The sequence below is a fragment of the Ciconia boyciana genome, chromosome 20 (genome assembly GCF_034638445.1).
Source record: "Ciconia boyciana chromosome 20, ASM3463844v1, whole genome shotgun sequence".
Lineage (NCBI taxonomy): Eukaryota > Metazoa > Chordata > Aves > Ciconiiformes > Ciconiidae > Ciconia > Ciconia boyciana.
The window spans coordinates 6,994,429-7,010,258 of NC_132953.1; the positions used below are offsets into that span (position 1 = coordinate 6,994,429).

General features: G+C 44.1%; 1 protein-coding gene across 2 annotated transcripts; it reads right to left on the reverse strand.

Annotated features, from left to right (window-relative positions):
• Nucleotides 1–640: 640 nt before the first annotated feature.
• On the reverse strand, nucleotides 641–12,299 carry DRD2 (dopamine receptor D2). Of its 2 annotated transcripts, XM_072884609.1 has the most exons (8): nucleotides 12,227–12,299; nucleotides 7,950–8,269; nucleotides 4,904–5,013; nucleotides 4,246–4,382; nucleotides 3,372–3,562; nucleotides 2,407–2,493; nucleotides 1,414–1,753; nucleotides 641–834 (listed from the first exon to the last, which is right to left on the reverse strand). In XM_072884609.1, the coding sequence occupies exons 2-8, from the start codon at nucleotides 8,229–8,231 to the stop codon at nucleotides 641–643; spliced, it is 1,341 nt and encodes a 446-aa protein (XP_072740710.1). In that variant the 5' UTR covers nucleotides 8,232–8,269; nucleotides 12,227–12,299. The 2 variants fall into 2 exon arrangements, with proteins under 2 accessions (XP_072740710.1, XP_072740709.1); XM_072884608.1 differs by lacking the exons at nucleotides 2,407–2,493; nucleotides 12,227–12,299 and having other exon boundaries at nucleotides 7,950–8,231.
• Between the last annotated feature and the right edge of the window lie 3,531 nt (nucleotides 12,300–15,830).

Genomic DNA, 15,830 nt, shown 5'->3' on the forward strand with positions numbered 1-15,830 from the left:
CTTCTGCCCATTGCTTGTAGGCCCACATTGTTGCAGGGATTGGATTTGTAGGTGGTAGAACCTTCTTAGCCCACTTGGGGACCTCTTTAAGTTTTTTCTCAAGGCTTCAGCAGTTTAATACTGGGTAAGTCAGCTCAAGGTGAAGGCAAAGCTATTGCATGGAGTTTCCGCAAGCTCTGTCTGGCTCCTATTGCAAAGCGGAAAAGATGGTCTTGTCTTTGGTGATAATTGTATCAATGACGTAATACGCAAGCCAGTAGCGGCAGTGACCTATCGCTACCTTCACATGGCTCTGCAACTGTCTGTGTTTAATGCACTCAAAGTTCAATGGCCACAGGCAAGAATCAAGTGAGTGTGTCTTGATTTTTGCTTCTGCTTTAAACACAGTGTGAGGGTAGCTCTGAAAAGTGCCCCTGGGATTGGTGTCCCAGAGTCCAAAGGTCACCTCAAGGGATGGAAGAACCTCGAGATCCTCATTACATCCCCACCAAGAGGAGCATGGGCATGGCACTGTTGTAACACTGTAGGCCTCATGCCCAATACAAGAGCTCGAGACCTCCCCATGGCTGCCCGTTCGTGTGCGTGAATGGCATTGGTTTCTTTTTACTCATTCTTAAAAATGTGGTTGCTGTTTTTACTTTTAACAGTGGAGGATCTTCATGAAAGCCTTGCGAAATTCAATGTTGAACGTGGTGTAAATAATTGGGTTGACAGCACTGTTGACATATCCAAGCCACGTAAAGGTGCTGTACATTGCTGGGGGGATGTTGCAATCGCAGTGCATATTCAGGATGTGAGTGATGAAGAATGGGAGCCAGCAGATGATGAAAACACCTGAGGGAAAAGGAAAGAGACAGATTTTGATTGCTGAAAGCTGGACAAATTTTGAGACTATGAGAACAGTAAGGTTCTTTTGGGTATAAAAGAAAAATGTTTCCCTGAGGAATAAGCCTTCTGTTTGTCTGTTAAGTCTCATAGTCTATATTCTGAGTATCCAGGTGCTAAAGAACTTCTTTGCTGATGTAATTAGACCAGTTACATCAAAAAATCTGGCCTTCAGAGGTGCCAGTTTCTTGCTGAGCTATGCTGCCTTTTGTGTTCTAGAAAGCCCATGAGCTAGCTCTCTTGCCCCTGCACCCAGCTGTCTTTTGGCAGTCCAAACACCCCACAGATAGACAGCTTTCTGAGCCTTTTGTACAGCACCGTCAACTGTTCCTAGCCGGGAAGGAGGTAGCCTTCCTATTGGCAGCCTCTTGCCTACTTGCCTACATATCCTCTAACGTATCCAGTGAAATTATTTCTGTGGAGGCCTGGAAAAATAGTCTACACTGCACATTCAGACTGGCTACCCTGATCCTGGGTAGCTATTGTTTTTCTGCAGAAACACAAGAGGAAGCCAATGCACGCTCTCACCGAGTACAATGGCTAGCATCTGAGTGGCTTTCTTTTCCTTCTGTTGTGACAGTTTCCTCCTGCTCACAGTCTTGAGAGAGGTCCTTGTCTTGCCGTTGGGCATAGACTGGATCTCAAAGACCTTGGCTGTATGGGGTGTTTCTTTGGCATGTCCATTCTTCTCTACTTTCCCAGGGCTGTCCAAAGATGCCTGCAGGGTTGAGTTGGTGCCCCGAGTAGAAGCAACTGGCACAACCAGCTGATGGTTACTTGGTGCCGCTGGTTTGATGGTGGTTTTCTCAGGGGGACTGGTACTGGACACCATCTCCATTTCCATCTCTTCTATGTGACTCTCGGCCTCCTGGATAAGAATCAAATGTCCACAACATAAAGACAGATAAATATACAGAGAGGAGCAATGAACATTCCTTACAGAGTGAAGCTGGATGATGTTGAAGAACAATCAATCCCTCTTCTCCCTCCCTACATTTTTGGTAGATGCTTGGAGAAAGGGCTGTAAAGTGTTTACAGATAAGAATAATTTTGGGTAGAGGGGCTCGACAGAACTGCAGTGAATGACTCTCCTTTACTGCACAAAGAGGCTAATAAATGGGAGAGACACTGTCTCCACTCCCCATAGATTTTATTTAGGTTTTCAGAATATAAATAAATAAAAATGAAATCAACAAGCAAAACCCAACAAAGCCAATGCAGTCCATGACTTAAAATAAATAACAGAGAGGAGGAGAAAATCAAAGACACAAAATGTTAAAATGTCATGGCTTTTATAGCTGATCTTTAGGTGAGCTTAGTCTGGCTTTTTGAGCTGCATGATCTTAAACCCCCTGCTTCACTCTAAGGAATGGGAAGAATATTTAAATTTTGAGAATGAATGGTAACCTTCATTCTTAGTTTATTTTTCTCCCACCCTACATAAATTCATTTTGCATCCTGAGAGGTGAAAAGGGGAAATCTAAACGCTCTGAAAAGCTACCACTTCTCTTTAACACTCACCACTTTGCGCTTATTAACTTGGAAACTCCCATTGGACTTCACAATAACTGTGCAGAGCTTGACGTCTTCTGGATGAGTGCATTTGTCCTAAGGAGCAAGCACCAGCTCAGAGGTTACACAAGCAGATAGTAATTGGGAAGGGAAGCTGGTAAGGGAGGCATGTGGAAATGCAAACACAGGGCATGAAGCAGAAATTAATCAGTGTGACTAAGGTGCTAAGAATGATGGAAAACTACTCTGAAGAAGCAGTAAGGGAGACAAGTATCCCTTGTGCTTTTCGCCAAAGGAAGGAAACCACAAAGATCTGCTTATGTTTCAGTCTATCCCTGTCTCGCTGCTTCCTTTGCTTGACGTGACACTGGCCTCTGAGGCAATGCAGTTTGGAGGTAGTACACACTCTGGGACTATACATTCCTACTGGTCGTTTTGCATGTGCTGCGCGAGTAGCATTTTGACAAGCGGTCTCACACTTAACACGCTCAGCTGGACTCCACTTATACACATCTCATGCTTTGAGAGGCTGCTTTCACTGCAGAGGTATCATTACCAGCGATGTAGTTTGCACCCCAGCCAGGCAAACAATTTTCATTGAACTTCTTCGTCACAACAGCAGGACTGACTCAGAAAATAGTATAGCCTATAGTCTTGGGTACCCCAACCCAAACTCAGCAGAGCCAAAGGAAATGCAGTCTGGTTAATGAAGCAGCTCCTAATGCAGATCTGCTGATGAAACATCCCCTGAGAGCCAGGGAGGCCTGTGAAGCACCAGCCAGTGACCTGATAATCCGGAGTGTGAAACTGGGACTCCAGAATGGCACAGGACACAGCATTCACCTTTGTGATCCACTATTTCACCTAGTCCAGCCAGTGTCATCTGGGGAAAGGAGGAAGTGCTTTGGGGAATGAAGTGGAGCAGGAAGGGGAAAGGATGGAGACTGCTGAGAGCAGGGCAGAAGTCTAGTTACCTTCAGCGGGGCTTGCGTGTCTGAGTCCAGGCCGTGGCTGCTGCGTTTGGTGTTGACACGCTTCCTGCGCTTCCGGAGCACTATGTAAATCTGCACATACACCAGCAGGGTGACAATGAAGGGAACGTAGAAGGAGACGATAGAGGAATACACAACAAAGGCAGGATTGGCAATGATGCACTCATTCTCATCTGGAAGACAAAAAGTTTCAGGCTTGTTGTCCCTGCTTCTAGGAGCTAGCACTGGCTTCCCCTTCTCTCTCCCTCTTTCAGAAGGCACAGAGATACCCGTAGAGTGAGGGGTTTGGGTTCTAGGGGGGACCACCGTGTCAGCTGGAAGCGGTACCAGAACAGCAAACTCCCCTTGGGTCATAGGGAGTCACATACAGACCCAAAGTCCCTGGTTATTGCTTGCCTTATAACTAAAAGCCCACCAATCCCATGCTGCATACAATCCAGTCTTCCTATGAAACTGATGGCTGAACAGCCAGTTCTTTTCTTTCCCGTCTCAGTGAAGCTATTTGGCCCATGACTTTCCTTTTCACACTTTTTAATATAAGAGGGATTTTGATTTTGTAGTGGACAAATATTAATGTAACATTGACGAGTGTTGTGTAAACTCCTATATAACCTCAGTTCTGATGTGTCTAAAACACTGGTCTGGAACAGCAAGAGTTGAAACAGATCCAGAAGCAGCTGACGGAAACAGTCTGGGATGACACCAGGAGAGGGCACCTGAAACAGGGATGGATACATGCCAATAAACCTAAAACCTGATCCCCGTGTTTATTCCTGACTTGTAACAGAAGACTATCTGGGGACCCAGTAAAGCCAGGAAGATGGCAATAGCCAGCTGCAGGTGGCATAACACTCACCTGTGTTGTTGAGGCCAAAGAGGAGTGGGCAGGAGATGGCAAATGAAAGCACCCAGACCACAGCAATCATAACCGTGACCCTGCGCTTCGAGCTGTAGCGGGTATTATACAGCATTGGCATTGCTACTGCTGTGTACCTGCAGTGTGAAGATACAAACCCAGGCTATTGTTATTCTGCCAGTGCTGACAGACTTTGTGGGAAATTACACCTAGTTACTGTGTCCAAAAGCCTGGTCCAGCAAGACAATATAGGGCAAGTCAGGTTTCACGAATCTCCAAGATGTCTGCATTCCCTGTTTTGGAAGGCATGAGGCTGGGGTCAGCTTAGCATAGCATTTTTCTTCCACTCTCTCTGAGCTACTGCCTTCCCACTGATGTCTGCTCCATCATTCAAGTATATAAACAGAAGGACTGAACTAATGGGGACATATACAGACAATTCCATTTACATTCTCACGACCACTCTTTCTATGTCTGCTTCTGATGGAATCCCTGCTTGGACCTCATTAGGTCCTCTAAACTGCTCCTCAAAAGATGTCAACAACACGAGCTCTCACCATTTTCAAGTCCCTGAGTCACAGGTAAAATTAGACTGCATAAAGATGGCTGTGACTCGCTACCGTGGATTTGACACGACTTGCTGCCATGGAGCCCTCACCTGTCAATGCTGATGGCACAGAGGTTGAGGATACTGGCAGTACACATCATAACATCAAGGGTTACAAAGATATCACAGTGGATCCGACTAAACCTCCACTCACCAACCACCTGCAAAGAGAGAGAATAAGGCCAGTAAAAGAAGTCACTGAGGATATGCCATTGAGAGGGAGAAAGGGAGAATTTTGCACAAAGATATAGACACTTTCTGGTAGCTGGAGTTCTGCTCGTTCAAGAGGGGTCAAAATTTTGTCTACAGAAGTTCCAGTTGGAATCAGGTCACATGCTGTGTCAAGTAGGATTGTTTGCCATTGAGTGCTTTCGAGGACTTTGTCCTGTCTAGTCTAAAGGTCTCAAATGATGGCACGGCCACAAAGGAAGTACTCTGCTCCATCCAAACCATTCTTTAGAGCATTGGCCTGAGGGCTGGTGTGATTTTCTCCTTCCTAATTCCATCCTGTTACTCTGTATTGAGTTGGGCAGCCCAAACAGCAAGCACAAACCTGGGCTCATATTCCAATGACATAAGGGAGTGCAAGTCTCCTCAGAGTCAGAGTGAACTATGTAGGAGCTTAAACAGGTCTCTGAAGCATTGCAAAAAAGTATTAGGAAGAAAATACATTAATTTTATATCCCAAGCACCTCTAATTGTATTTACAGCTTTTTATTAGACACTTTTTTGCAATTATACCTAGCAAAGATCAGCAGTAGAGAAACAGGAGCTTTCCTTCATGTCTTAGTTTAAAAAATCAGAGTAGAAATTCCTCGCTTTTTGTGTGTGTGTGAACAAAATGAATTTAATTCAGAGTGAAAATTCTTTGACACACTACGTGTTGTGGTAAAGACAAAGTACTAATGATAACACTTCCAGCTACCAGTAGCCTTTTTCTCTTCACTTATCTTGCTATTGAAACTGAACTTTGCCAATTAAGTTTAATAGCAATTATTAGGACTGCTGTATTTGACATGTGATGAAAAAAGTATATTTCCCTCTAATAAAAATAGAGTCCTACTGCATTTGAAAATAGAATGAATAAGATATCTATTCTTCAGTTATTTCTGCTCTGATATACATAACCATAGGCAGCATAAAGAAGGAAGAAAGAATGACTGCATTGAAGCTTGAGTGACAGATGAATACTCAGTGATTAAAAAAGCACTTAAGAGACAGTTACATCAGTAACTTTGATGAGAATTTGCCTGAAGGCAAAGGTTTCCAGCCAGATATAAGCCTCTGCAAAATCAGTTTCCTGAATGCATAGTTTCAAGTTTATGGGAGATGCTGTAAACTGCAGCAGTTCTTTCTCTTAGCGCTTTCATTTAGGTAGGAGAAACTTCAGAAGTTTGGAGGTAGAAGATTTGTTTGCATCGAGGCTGATTTTTAAAAGGATTTCCTTTGGACATTTGTTTTTGTCCGAGCTTGTGACACAAAGCCTAAATGAAAATGAAGATATTTACAGAACAAAGGGTCCTGGACAGTTTTGATTTCAGATTGCAGACCCAGAGAGGGACCACAGTGTGCCTCACCCACGTCAGTCCAATGGCTCCTTCTCTGTCAGCAAGTATTTGTCATGTTTTTTGTTGCTTCAAGCTAGCAGTAGGTTTAGCAGAGTGTGGATAAGAGCAGAAGGGGAAAAGTAAATTTAAAAAATACGTATATATTGCTGAGATGTAGAGTCCTGATTGTCCTACTTGGTAGACTAAGGAAGCTGAAGTTTCTGACCAACTCCATGCACACATGAGCTCAGAAAGGGGAAAGCATCTTACATCATTTGTGCTTTATTCTTCCACATTCTAATAAGAAGTGTCTGAGAGACTCTTACAGCTGGGCCTAAGAGAGAAAGAGCTTCTCACAGCATAAGCCTCTGCTTAAAATAGGTTGTCGCAAAAGAGGAATATAATAGAAGAGCGTAACTAGTCCCAGAGGCATTGACTACAATCACAACCAGCCTGTGGTCATGTTAATAAGCTTTAGCAGATGCATGATGCTTTATATTTTTAAAGTGCCATGAAAACAATAATTAACTAGAGTGATAATTAGTATTGTGGTTTCTCGACAGCCTATGTCATGTCAGTGGGTTTGTTTTGCTTTGCATTAATACTTAACGGGCTAATTGATTATGGCTTCTTCCCCTGCTCTCTTCTCTGTTTTATCATTTTCCCTCATAAACAAGTGCTTGAAAATTCATTGTAAACTCAATATAGTTTCAGTCTCATGCTTTCTCACCACCGTTCATTCTCTCTCGGTTGTAATTGCCACCAGCATGCCAGCTCTCAGCTGACTGAGGAACACGGGCATCCCAACGAAGGGGGCCAAGGGAGAGGGGCTGTGTATCTTCTCTTATTCTTTCCTCTAGAGATGCATTTCAGGCTATTTACTGCTGCAGGAGTCATTTGCCATCAAGTAAACAGGTGGCAGTCTTGGGAGTATTTGACTTTCAGAAACCACTGTGCCACTCAAATATGGCTCTGTATGCAGAAGCATAGAGCTCTTTGGTACCAAAGTGATGTGCTAACGGCAGCAATGTGAAAAGTAGCTCACTTGTGATTCTATTTCTCTCACATATTGTGACATAAAAGCTCTGGATTTACACCCTACTTCTACAATTGCCTGCTCTTACTACTGTAGTCCTTGAGAAATAGGATTTTGATTACTATTTAATGCAGTTTATTAGTGTGACACCCATGATGTTGTTGCAGACTCATTCTTATGCTTGGGAATGAACGGTTCATCTATGTAGTTTTGAAAATAAAATTGGGGTCCTTTCGCTCTTGACCCCTCTATTTAAAGGCCAGAATTTCAATGCAATTGGATTGTAATTTAGCCTTCTGAACTGAACAACAGTGTATTTTCAAGTCAGCCTGTCATCTGCTATCATGTCCATTTCCTGGAAAAATCTGACCAACTGTTAGGAAATTAAAAACACTTTTGTTCTGGGAAATTCAGGAGGTCTTGTAATAGCTGGTGTCCAGGCTGCTAAGCCTTCCCTCCCTCTACCCATTCATCAGAAACTTTCAGTACTGCAAAAGAAAACTCGGTCACCTACCTCCAGATAGACCACCCAAGGCATGACCAGAGTTGCTACCAAGAGATCTGCCACTGCCAAACTCACAATCAGGTAATTAGTGGTAGTCTGAAGGGCTTTTTCCCTGGACACAGCCATACACACCAGCACATTGCCAAAAACAATGACAAAGATGAGGAGGGTGAGCAGCATGGCATAGTAGTTATACTGAGGCTTCTGGTCTGCACTGGACTCGTTGAGAGGCTTGCTCCAGTTCCTGTCACCGATGTCACCGTTGTACCAAGAGAGGTTTAGGGGATCCATGGAGGTAAAAGTGCCAGGTTCCAGCTCCACCCTGGCACAAAGATGTTGAAAAGATAGTCAAAGGCCAACATGCAACATAAAACCAAAACAATTATGGGTGTGCTACCTCACTCTTGGGATTCTCTGGAGCCTGTTCCCCTACCCCGAATTCCTGTGTGCAAATGGTTGACTGACTGGAAATGCAACGAAGACCCACATGGGAGGTTGAACTGATGGTGAGATACCTAGGCAGGGATTCAAGAAGTTAATTTCTGTTTCCCGTTCATCCCCCATATTTCTGTGGCCAGGGATATTAGTCACTCTGTGTTACAGCCGATTCAGGCAGAGTGCCTGGGATTTTTGTGTCGGCTCCCCTGACATTCCCTAACCACTAACTGCTCCATGTTAGGTGTGCACAGTTCAGGGCAGATGTGCCATGACCCACTTTGTTTATTTTCATGTGCTTCACGGGGCTTTGGGCTGTGTTCTTTTTTTTTTTTTTCTTTTTCTTTGCTTTTCCTTATATTTTTCCTCCAGCAGGGAAATAAAAAAATAAAAAAACCTATGAACCGAATTGTAATGATAATGCAACTTGACAGTAGCAGTTTTGAAGTCAGGGCTGGACTGTGCCTGCCTTCTGCCATTCCCCCAGTGAGACTGCAGTGCAAAGGGGAAAATGGTGGGGGCATGACTGGATGCTATCCCACAGCCCAGCCTTTGCAGCTCCTGGCACTGGGAAGACAGGTCTCCTTGGAAAGCTGTGGCATCACGGCAAACCATCATTGCTTCCCTGGCCAATGCCACGTGCTGAGCACTCTTTCAAATGTAACATATAAACAAATCATGGTTTTTGCTGTAGAGTTCCCTAGAACCTGTTTAGGTTTTTGTGTTTGTTTTATGCAGGCATAGCAAAGAAAACTGCAAACGTCTTCTAGTCTTTCGGACTTTTTCTGTCTGCGAGGGCTGCCTCTGTGCTCTGCTTCCTTAGCTGGGCCACTTTCGGCACACAGTAACGGCGCTGTTACTGAGAGGCCCTCCTTTGGTTTCCACCAGCTATGGATCAGGTCCCAGCCTTACAGGCATTTTTTATGGATGAAGAGGAAGAAGAATGAAAATGAACTGAACAGAGATGAGGAAACAATATTCTAAAGAAATGTTGCTGTCTGGATATAGAGGTTTGTGAGTTATTAGCTGCAAATGCAGACAGAAAAAAGCTACTCTCTGCTGAAGAAGATGTATAAACAAAGCTAAAGTGTGGGATGTGGTGTGCGAAGGGAAGGTTGTGGTTTCTGCTCTGATGATACACTACAGTAGAACTGGTATCCCTTGTATCCCTTAGGTCATATTTCTGTATGGTGCAGGCTAGTGAAGATGCATGAATATCCATGAGTTTACATGGATTTTATGCCAGCAGTTGATGCAAAGCAGTGATATCGGGACTCTGCATACCCCTAGATCATTGGCATCCAACTACACATATGTCCACATTGTAAGAAACTGGCTAAAAGTTAAGCTACATCATGCAGATAGAGCTTGGCAGCAGGTGTCTGTGTTGGGGTCTTTGTCTGGTGCCAGCATATGAAAAACAGAAATTCCACGTTTGCAATGAGACTGCAGTATATTTGGCCACTGGCTCTGGCATACTGGAAAGACTTTCCTGGCTGTGGGGTGAGGCTCTTTTGGCTCTCATTTAGGTGGGCTCACTTAAGATCTCCCAGGCAGGATCTGTGCAGTGGGTGCTCATGATGGTTGGCACCACCTTCTGGGTATTTCCACTGCATGGCTGGGTCCTGCTGGAGTTTCTATACACTTAGAAAAAGAAGGGATTTCCACACGATGTGTGTTTGCTGAAGCAGTATGGGCTAAAATATGAATATTGCCTTGGTCTGCAAATCATCCCTGTCCTCTGCATAACTGAGCTGGTAGTACAGGCAGAACTGGACATGCTTGGATCTGACTGGTGTGCACCTGAGTCTGCCTTTCAGAGAGCCACAAAGGCCACGAGGAGAGGAGCACTGAGCTGAATTTCACTGTATGAGCTAGGAGGGTCCCTGAGCTCACCAGAACTGCTGGTGCCAGATGCTCCAAGGACAAGCAAGTGGAGTAGTCTGATCATAATAACACGGCTCTGGCATACAGCAGAGGCAGACAAATGCTAACATCAAGTCATAGCTGTGCCATTGAGCAAGGTGAAATACAGATCTGTCCCATTTGTTGAAACAGAGCTTCTTTGTCAACTGGTAAATTAGTATAGTGAGGCCAGCAAGAATAGAGTTGTCATACCCAAACTGCCACCACAGCTGCAGAGGGTCTCTGGAATGGCATTAATCCATGTTGATCATTTCAGCCTCTTGCCAGGTTTGCTTGTGTGTTTAAAAGCAAAGTATCGAGATCTGCACCTGGGCCTGAAGTAGTCACTACATCAAGAAATGGTGACATGTCAGAGAGCATGATCAAAGAGTAAAGGCAAGAGCTGTTTAAAAGCAACTGGAGATTTTGGCTACGTTGGTTTGGGGGTTTCTGGTTTGAGAGATCTTGAAGGGACCTCCTTCACTGCTCAGCACTTCCTAAAATCAAGTATTCCATGTTTCTCAAGCTGTATCTCCTTAAAGACCACTGTGATTTGAAAATCTGGCCATGTTCTCAGACATCCCAAAACAGGCCATTTAATTTTCTCAATAAAAGACAAAGTGAATTTGATTTATTAAACCATGTAAGTGATCAAAATAGCAAAACATTTGCAAATATCAAATTCACCTGGGAACAATGGTTTCTTTATATTTCACTGAGCTTTTGTGTGCTTTTCTCATTCAAAGAACAATTTGTATAATAATCCTTGGAAATTTGTTGCATATGGGTCCTTAATAGCTGATAATTCAAAAAGTGTCTGTCTGACAGTGCTATCAGCAGCACTTGATAGCTCTACAAATGTCGTCTTAGAAACTGTCAAAGTGTCAGAAATTAATTAAATGTTAGCTTATGTGACTCAGAGTGAAGGGGAAAAATCAATGCTAAATGCAGAAACAGTTTTTTCTTTTCTCCTGTTGCCCTTCAATGGTGCAAAACTATCTAGAGAAGGCAGAAACATGCATAAAATGCAGGATGAAAAAAAAAGCAGGAACATAGAAAAGTACCTTAAAGTATAAAAGGAGTGGAATGATTTGATTTGTGCAGGATCAGCCCCTTGGTCCTATTCTGGCTCCTTCTGAGCTCTGACTGCAGTTCACAAAGCGGAATTGTGCTTCATGGAGAAAAGGCCAGAGACAAGGGTGAGTTACGTACACAGTAATTCTAGCCCTGCTCATTTTACAGGCCGTTGCAACTCAGTGGCAGAGTTGGAGAAACCATATACAGCTAATCTCTCATGTCCATCTATTGGACATTTACTTCATGGGGGTTAGGGAGGATATAGGAGGCCCTGCATAAAGTGAGCAAAAACTCTCTTCCATGTCCTTCTGCAGCTTCTGAAATATTTTTTTTTAGTAGAACTTTTTTTACAGCAATAATTTTTGTCTTTTCATGTAGCTGGTCATCATGAGGGAAGTTAAAAGTTTATGTTTGAACGTCGTACAAATGAAAAGGCTTGGTGTTTCTATTGTAAAAAAAAAAGTTTTAATTTGGGAAAATGAAACACAAGAAAAGTTCCAAATATTTTGCATGAAATAGGGAAACTAAAACACAGTGTAATTTGTGATCATGCAATTAAAGGCTGTATCTAGTACATATCCATATGGTACAAAACTACAATTACATGGACAACTCTGTTAATTCCTAACTTTTGAGATTTTGAGTTTTGAGTCCTAAAAATAATCTTAATTTCTCCAGACACAGAACTGTCATCATTTGGAAGCATTATGGTGGCCATTAGAGTGTCTTGCGAGTCTTTCAGTACTGCTTTAAGGAGCACTTTTTATTTTACTGCTGACAGTTCCTCCATAGAGAAGAAAGAAGCACTTTAAAAAGCTGACTAGAAAAGAGACTGCTTTTTACTGCGTTTGTCCAGGCACCTGCATTTTCATATGGAGGCAGAGGGAAGGGATCATAAATACAGAGAAAAGGTAGTAAAAATGGCACCTCGCTATGCCCTGTCCTTGTGGGACCTTGTTGAGTTTCAGTATCCCTGTACGCTACCGCCAGAGGCAAAACAGAGTCTCAGTTTTAGCTGAGACTTTGGATGCAGATGTGGGTAGAGTCCTGAAATGGAACAAATTCCTTTGTGAATTAACTGCAGTAAAGCCACTTTAATTCCCATACAGAGTCCACACAGATTTTTAGTATGGCTGAGTTAATCCAGATATGGATTTACTGAGAGGTCAAGGGCAGGACAGAGCAGCAAGGTTGCAGCCTTGTGTTTGATGCTAGCAGTGCAGCAGCATGCCTGCATCGCACAGAGCATCTCTGCTGCTTTCCCCTGCCGCCCGATCATGCGTACACCCCGGTCTGTGCTAATCCCCTTTACATTAACTTCCTTGAGTGCCCCTGTTCAAGCATGGCCTAACTGGGAAGCAGTTCGCCATCCAGAGGAAAATAGCCTCTCTCAACAGGTTCCCATGCTTTCCAGATGTCTTTCAGCAACTGGAGGAAATCTGCTGTCTGGCTGCTACTCCCTGCTGGAAATGACAGGGAAAAGGGAGCCAGGAGAGAGGCTGTAAATGCAGAGCCAGAGTTTTTCTCTCCTTTGTAGTTAACTCCCTGTTCTTTTCAGAGAGCAAACTGAAAAATATGTTTGTTTGCAATGCCGCTATTTCTCCTTGGCTCCTCGTGATTGATCATCTAATTACATTTGTGGCAAACAAGCACGACATCTCCCTGGCAAGTGTGTAATGTTCACAACTGGCAGCAACAAAACCGTTTGTCTTTCTGGCAAGATCTGAAACATGAAATGTGTATTAAGCAGAGAAGCAGAGTTTGCTCTATCACATAGAGATAGATGTACCAGACAGCTCAGTGGGAAGCAGGGGGTAAAAGGCTCCAGCAGAAACTCATACCTACAGGTCATCTGTGTTTGAATAGTACCTAGGTCTGTGCTCTGCTCTTCTTAGTTCTGTGCTAGGTCAGAGACGCCCTCATTCAGTGCAAATGTCTTTTTTTTCTCTCAGAAATAGCAAAGGTGTAACATTCTTTCTGGTCTTTACTCTGCTTGCAAACACCCTCAGGCATAAAATATTCACAGGCCTGATCCTGAGCTAGCATCAGTGTCTAGCAGACACCATGATGCGTGTCATTGCAGCATCTGTTTTCTGTTTGGTAAAGATTTGTGGCCTTTGGAGCTAACCTGGGCCTGGCTGCCAGAACATGCAGTCAGCCTTTGCTTCTTCATAAAACAGTATGAAATTCCCTAAGGTTTTGCCCCAGACATAATGCATTTCAGATGAAGTTTGGAGCTCAGCCTGGAGCAGGCTGGTAGAGGTAAGAGCAGGAGCTGAGGGATGCGGCTGCGGGAGCTGTGCCGGGCTCCCTGCCACGATGCCTGAGCAATGGCTGAGTTGCACCTCCCCTAGCAGGCAGCGCGCAGTGGGGGCTGCAGGCAGCTAGCAGCACTGATGTGATCTGGGGAGGCTGTTGGTTCAGCGTGCTTTCAGGGGGCAAGCTTTCCCATGAACTCCAGACACTTTCACGCTGCTCGGCTTGGGACTCCTGGTTGCCAGAGCAACTCAGTGACTGAACTCTATGTAGACCTAACAGGAAAACAACAACAAAAGCCACCAGCAACAATATCCTAACGGCAGATGTTTCCACAGCAGCCTCAGAACAGTCTCTGCCTCCCTTTCCAGAGGTATTTCTTGCATCTAGTTCTTGCCAGATTGCCGACTTCCCTCTGATTGCTGCTACCCAGATGTACCCCTCAGGTTACTGAAAGTCTAGCCTAGGACTATGTGAGGAAGGTGTTTAGAGACAGATTTGCTCCACAGGCATTTCTGTTTCACAGAAATCAATGTCGAAGTGAAATTTGCACAGTACAGTGCCTCCCTGAATATTGTCATTTTCCTCTGAAATTTTGGAATCAATGGGCCACAGGAAAGCTGTCAAACTGACATCCTTTCTGTCCTGCAGATGCTTCTTGATGCTGTTTACTGGGCTCCACTGAGAATGTGACTGAGGCATTCCGGTCAAGGGAAACAGCATATTCTTTTGGAGTAGGGAGGTGGTGGGAGAGAAAGAGAAGGGGTAAGTGATTTTGAGGAGCTGGTTTTTTCCCCTGTTCAGCAGCACTGTGCAAAGGAAAGCAGCTTCTGAAGTCGTTTTGCCATTTCTTGCATGTAAGCCCACAACTGATAATCCATGCTGTGAATTCCTGGTCATGGTTCACTGGAGAGCAAGGAAGGAGTGTAACAGCTAGCAGTGAGTAAGAACCTCTTCCCATCCAGTTCTACACAGGGGACAGTGTCTGCAGACATTGAGAAGGAGGAGGAACGGTCAGCAATTAGGAAAATATTGTAAATTCTGTCTTGACCTGAGAACCATAGTATCCACTGCCGTTGCTAATGCTGGTGAAAAAATCATGGCCACCTTGCCTTGGCATCTGACACTCCAGGATCAGCCGATACACTGAACACAACAAGCAAAGTCCTAGTGGTTTTAAATAAACCTGACTCCCCCAGGCACTGAGTAGGACATGCAAATACAGCAGGGATTTGACAGTCATGACTGATGAGGTCCTGGCAGTAATTAGATTTGAAGCAGTTTTGAGCACTGACTGTATCTCTTCAGAAGGCAGTACTGGGCAAACAACTTTCTATGCTTCTTGCATCTTCTTAGTGGCAAGTCCCTAGTAATAAGTAGAATACACAAGCAGTACGTTTAGATACCTCTGCACCTAGAGGTACAGAAATTAGAGACAAAGATCCTGACAAGGCTGTGGTTTTGGGGGTAGCTGAACTCTAACCTCAGCACTGTGCAACCTTTGTATCTATCCAATACAGCAGTTCTTCCCATCAGCTCCTTGCAAAAGCCTCTTGAAAAGCTTCCTCCTCTCCTGCCTTTCTATATGGCTCCCAATACTTCAGATCCTTTGTTATTCGAAATACAAGTGCCAGGCATTTTAACCACAGTTATTGCTCACTTCTGATTCAGGAACATTGCTGCGTTTCACTTGGTCTTGCGTAATACCTAATTGGATCTTCCTACTAGAAAGCGTGCATATGTCCCCCCCCGGAGTGCATTGTAAAGCACCTAATCTAAGCACTTCCTCCTGTAAGTGCTCAGAAGTGTTATTAGCATGGGGTTTGTACATAATACACTCCTGCCACATAGGCCTTTGAGTCACTGACTTTAACCGTTCTTCTCGCTGATGCCACAATATTTTCTATTCACAGCGTTTTACTTCTCAACAATTGCATTGTTCAGGGCTCGCTGCACTAATTCTGTAATGTGAATCACCACCTCCCTAGCAGCAGCACTGGGACAGAGGGTGAAGAGAACCACAGCAGCCTGAGCCCCTTTCTCTGGAACACAGAGTTTCCTTCCTGTGGGAGTGGGTGACAGGATGATCTTCTTGCAATAGCCTTGTAACTCAAGAACTGCAAGGCTGATTCCTGGTTTTAATGCAGGCGCTCTGACACTTTTGATTTCAAGAAGTCACTTGATTTCTCAGTTCTCCATTTGTGGCATTAGTGCATT

What these genes read in the sequence shown, in the direction of transcription:
- DRD2 (XM_072884609.1), bottom strand. Translation starts at nt 8,231, where the DNA reads ATGGATCCCCTAAACCTCTCTTGGTACAACGGTGACATCGGTGACAGG. An exon ending in CTTTGGCCTCAACAACACAG is followed by an intron (nt 3,563 to 4,245) that starts GTGAGTGTTATG and finishes TTTGTCTTCCAG; the next exon opens with ATGAGAATGAGTGCATCATT. An exon ending in GATGCTAGCCATTGTACTCG is followed by an intron (nt 835 to 1,413) that starts GTGAGAGCGTGC and finishes CTTTTCCCTCAG; the next exon opens with GTGTTTTCATCATCTGCTGG.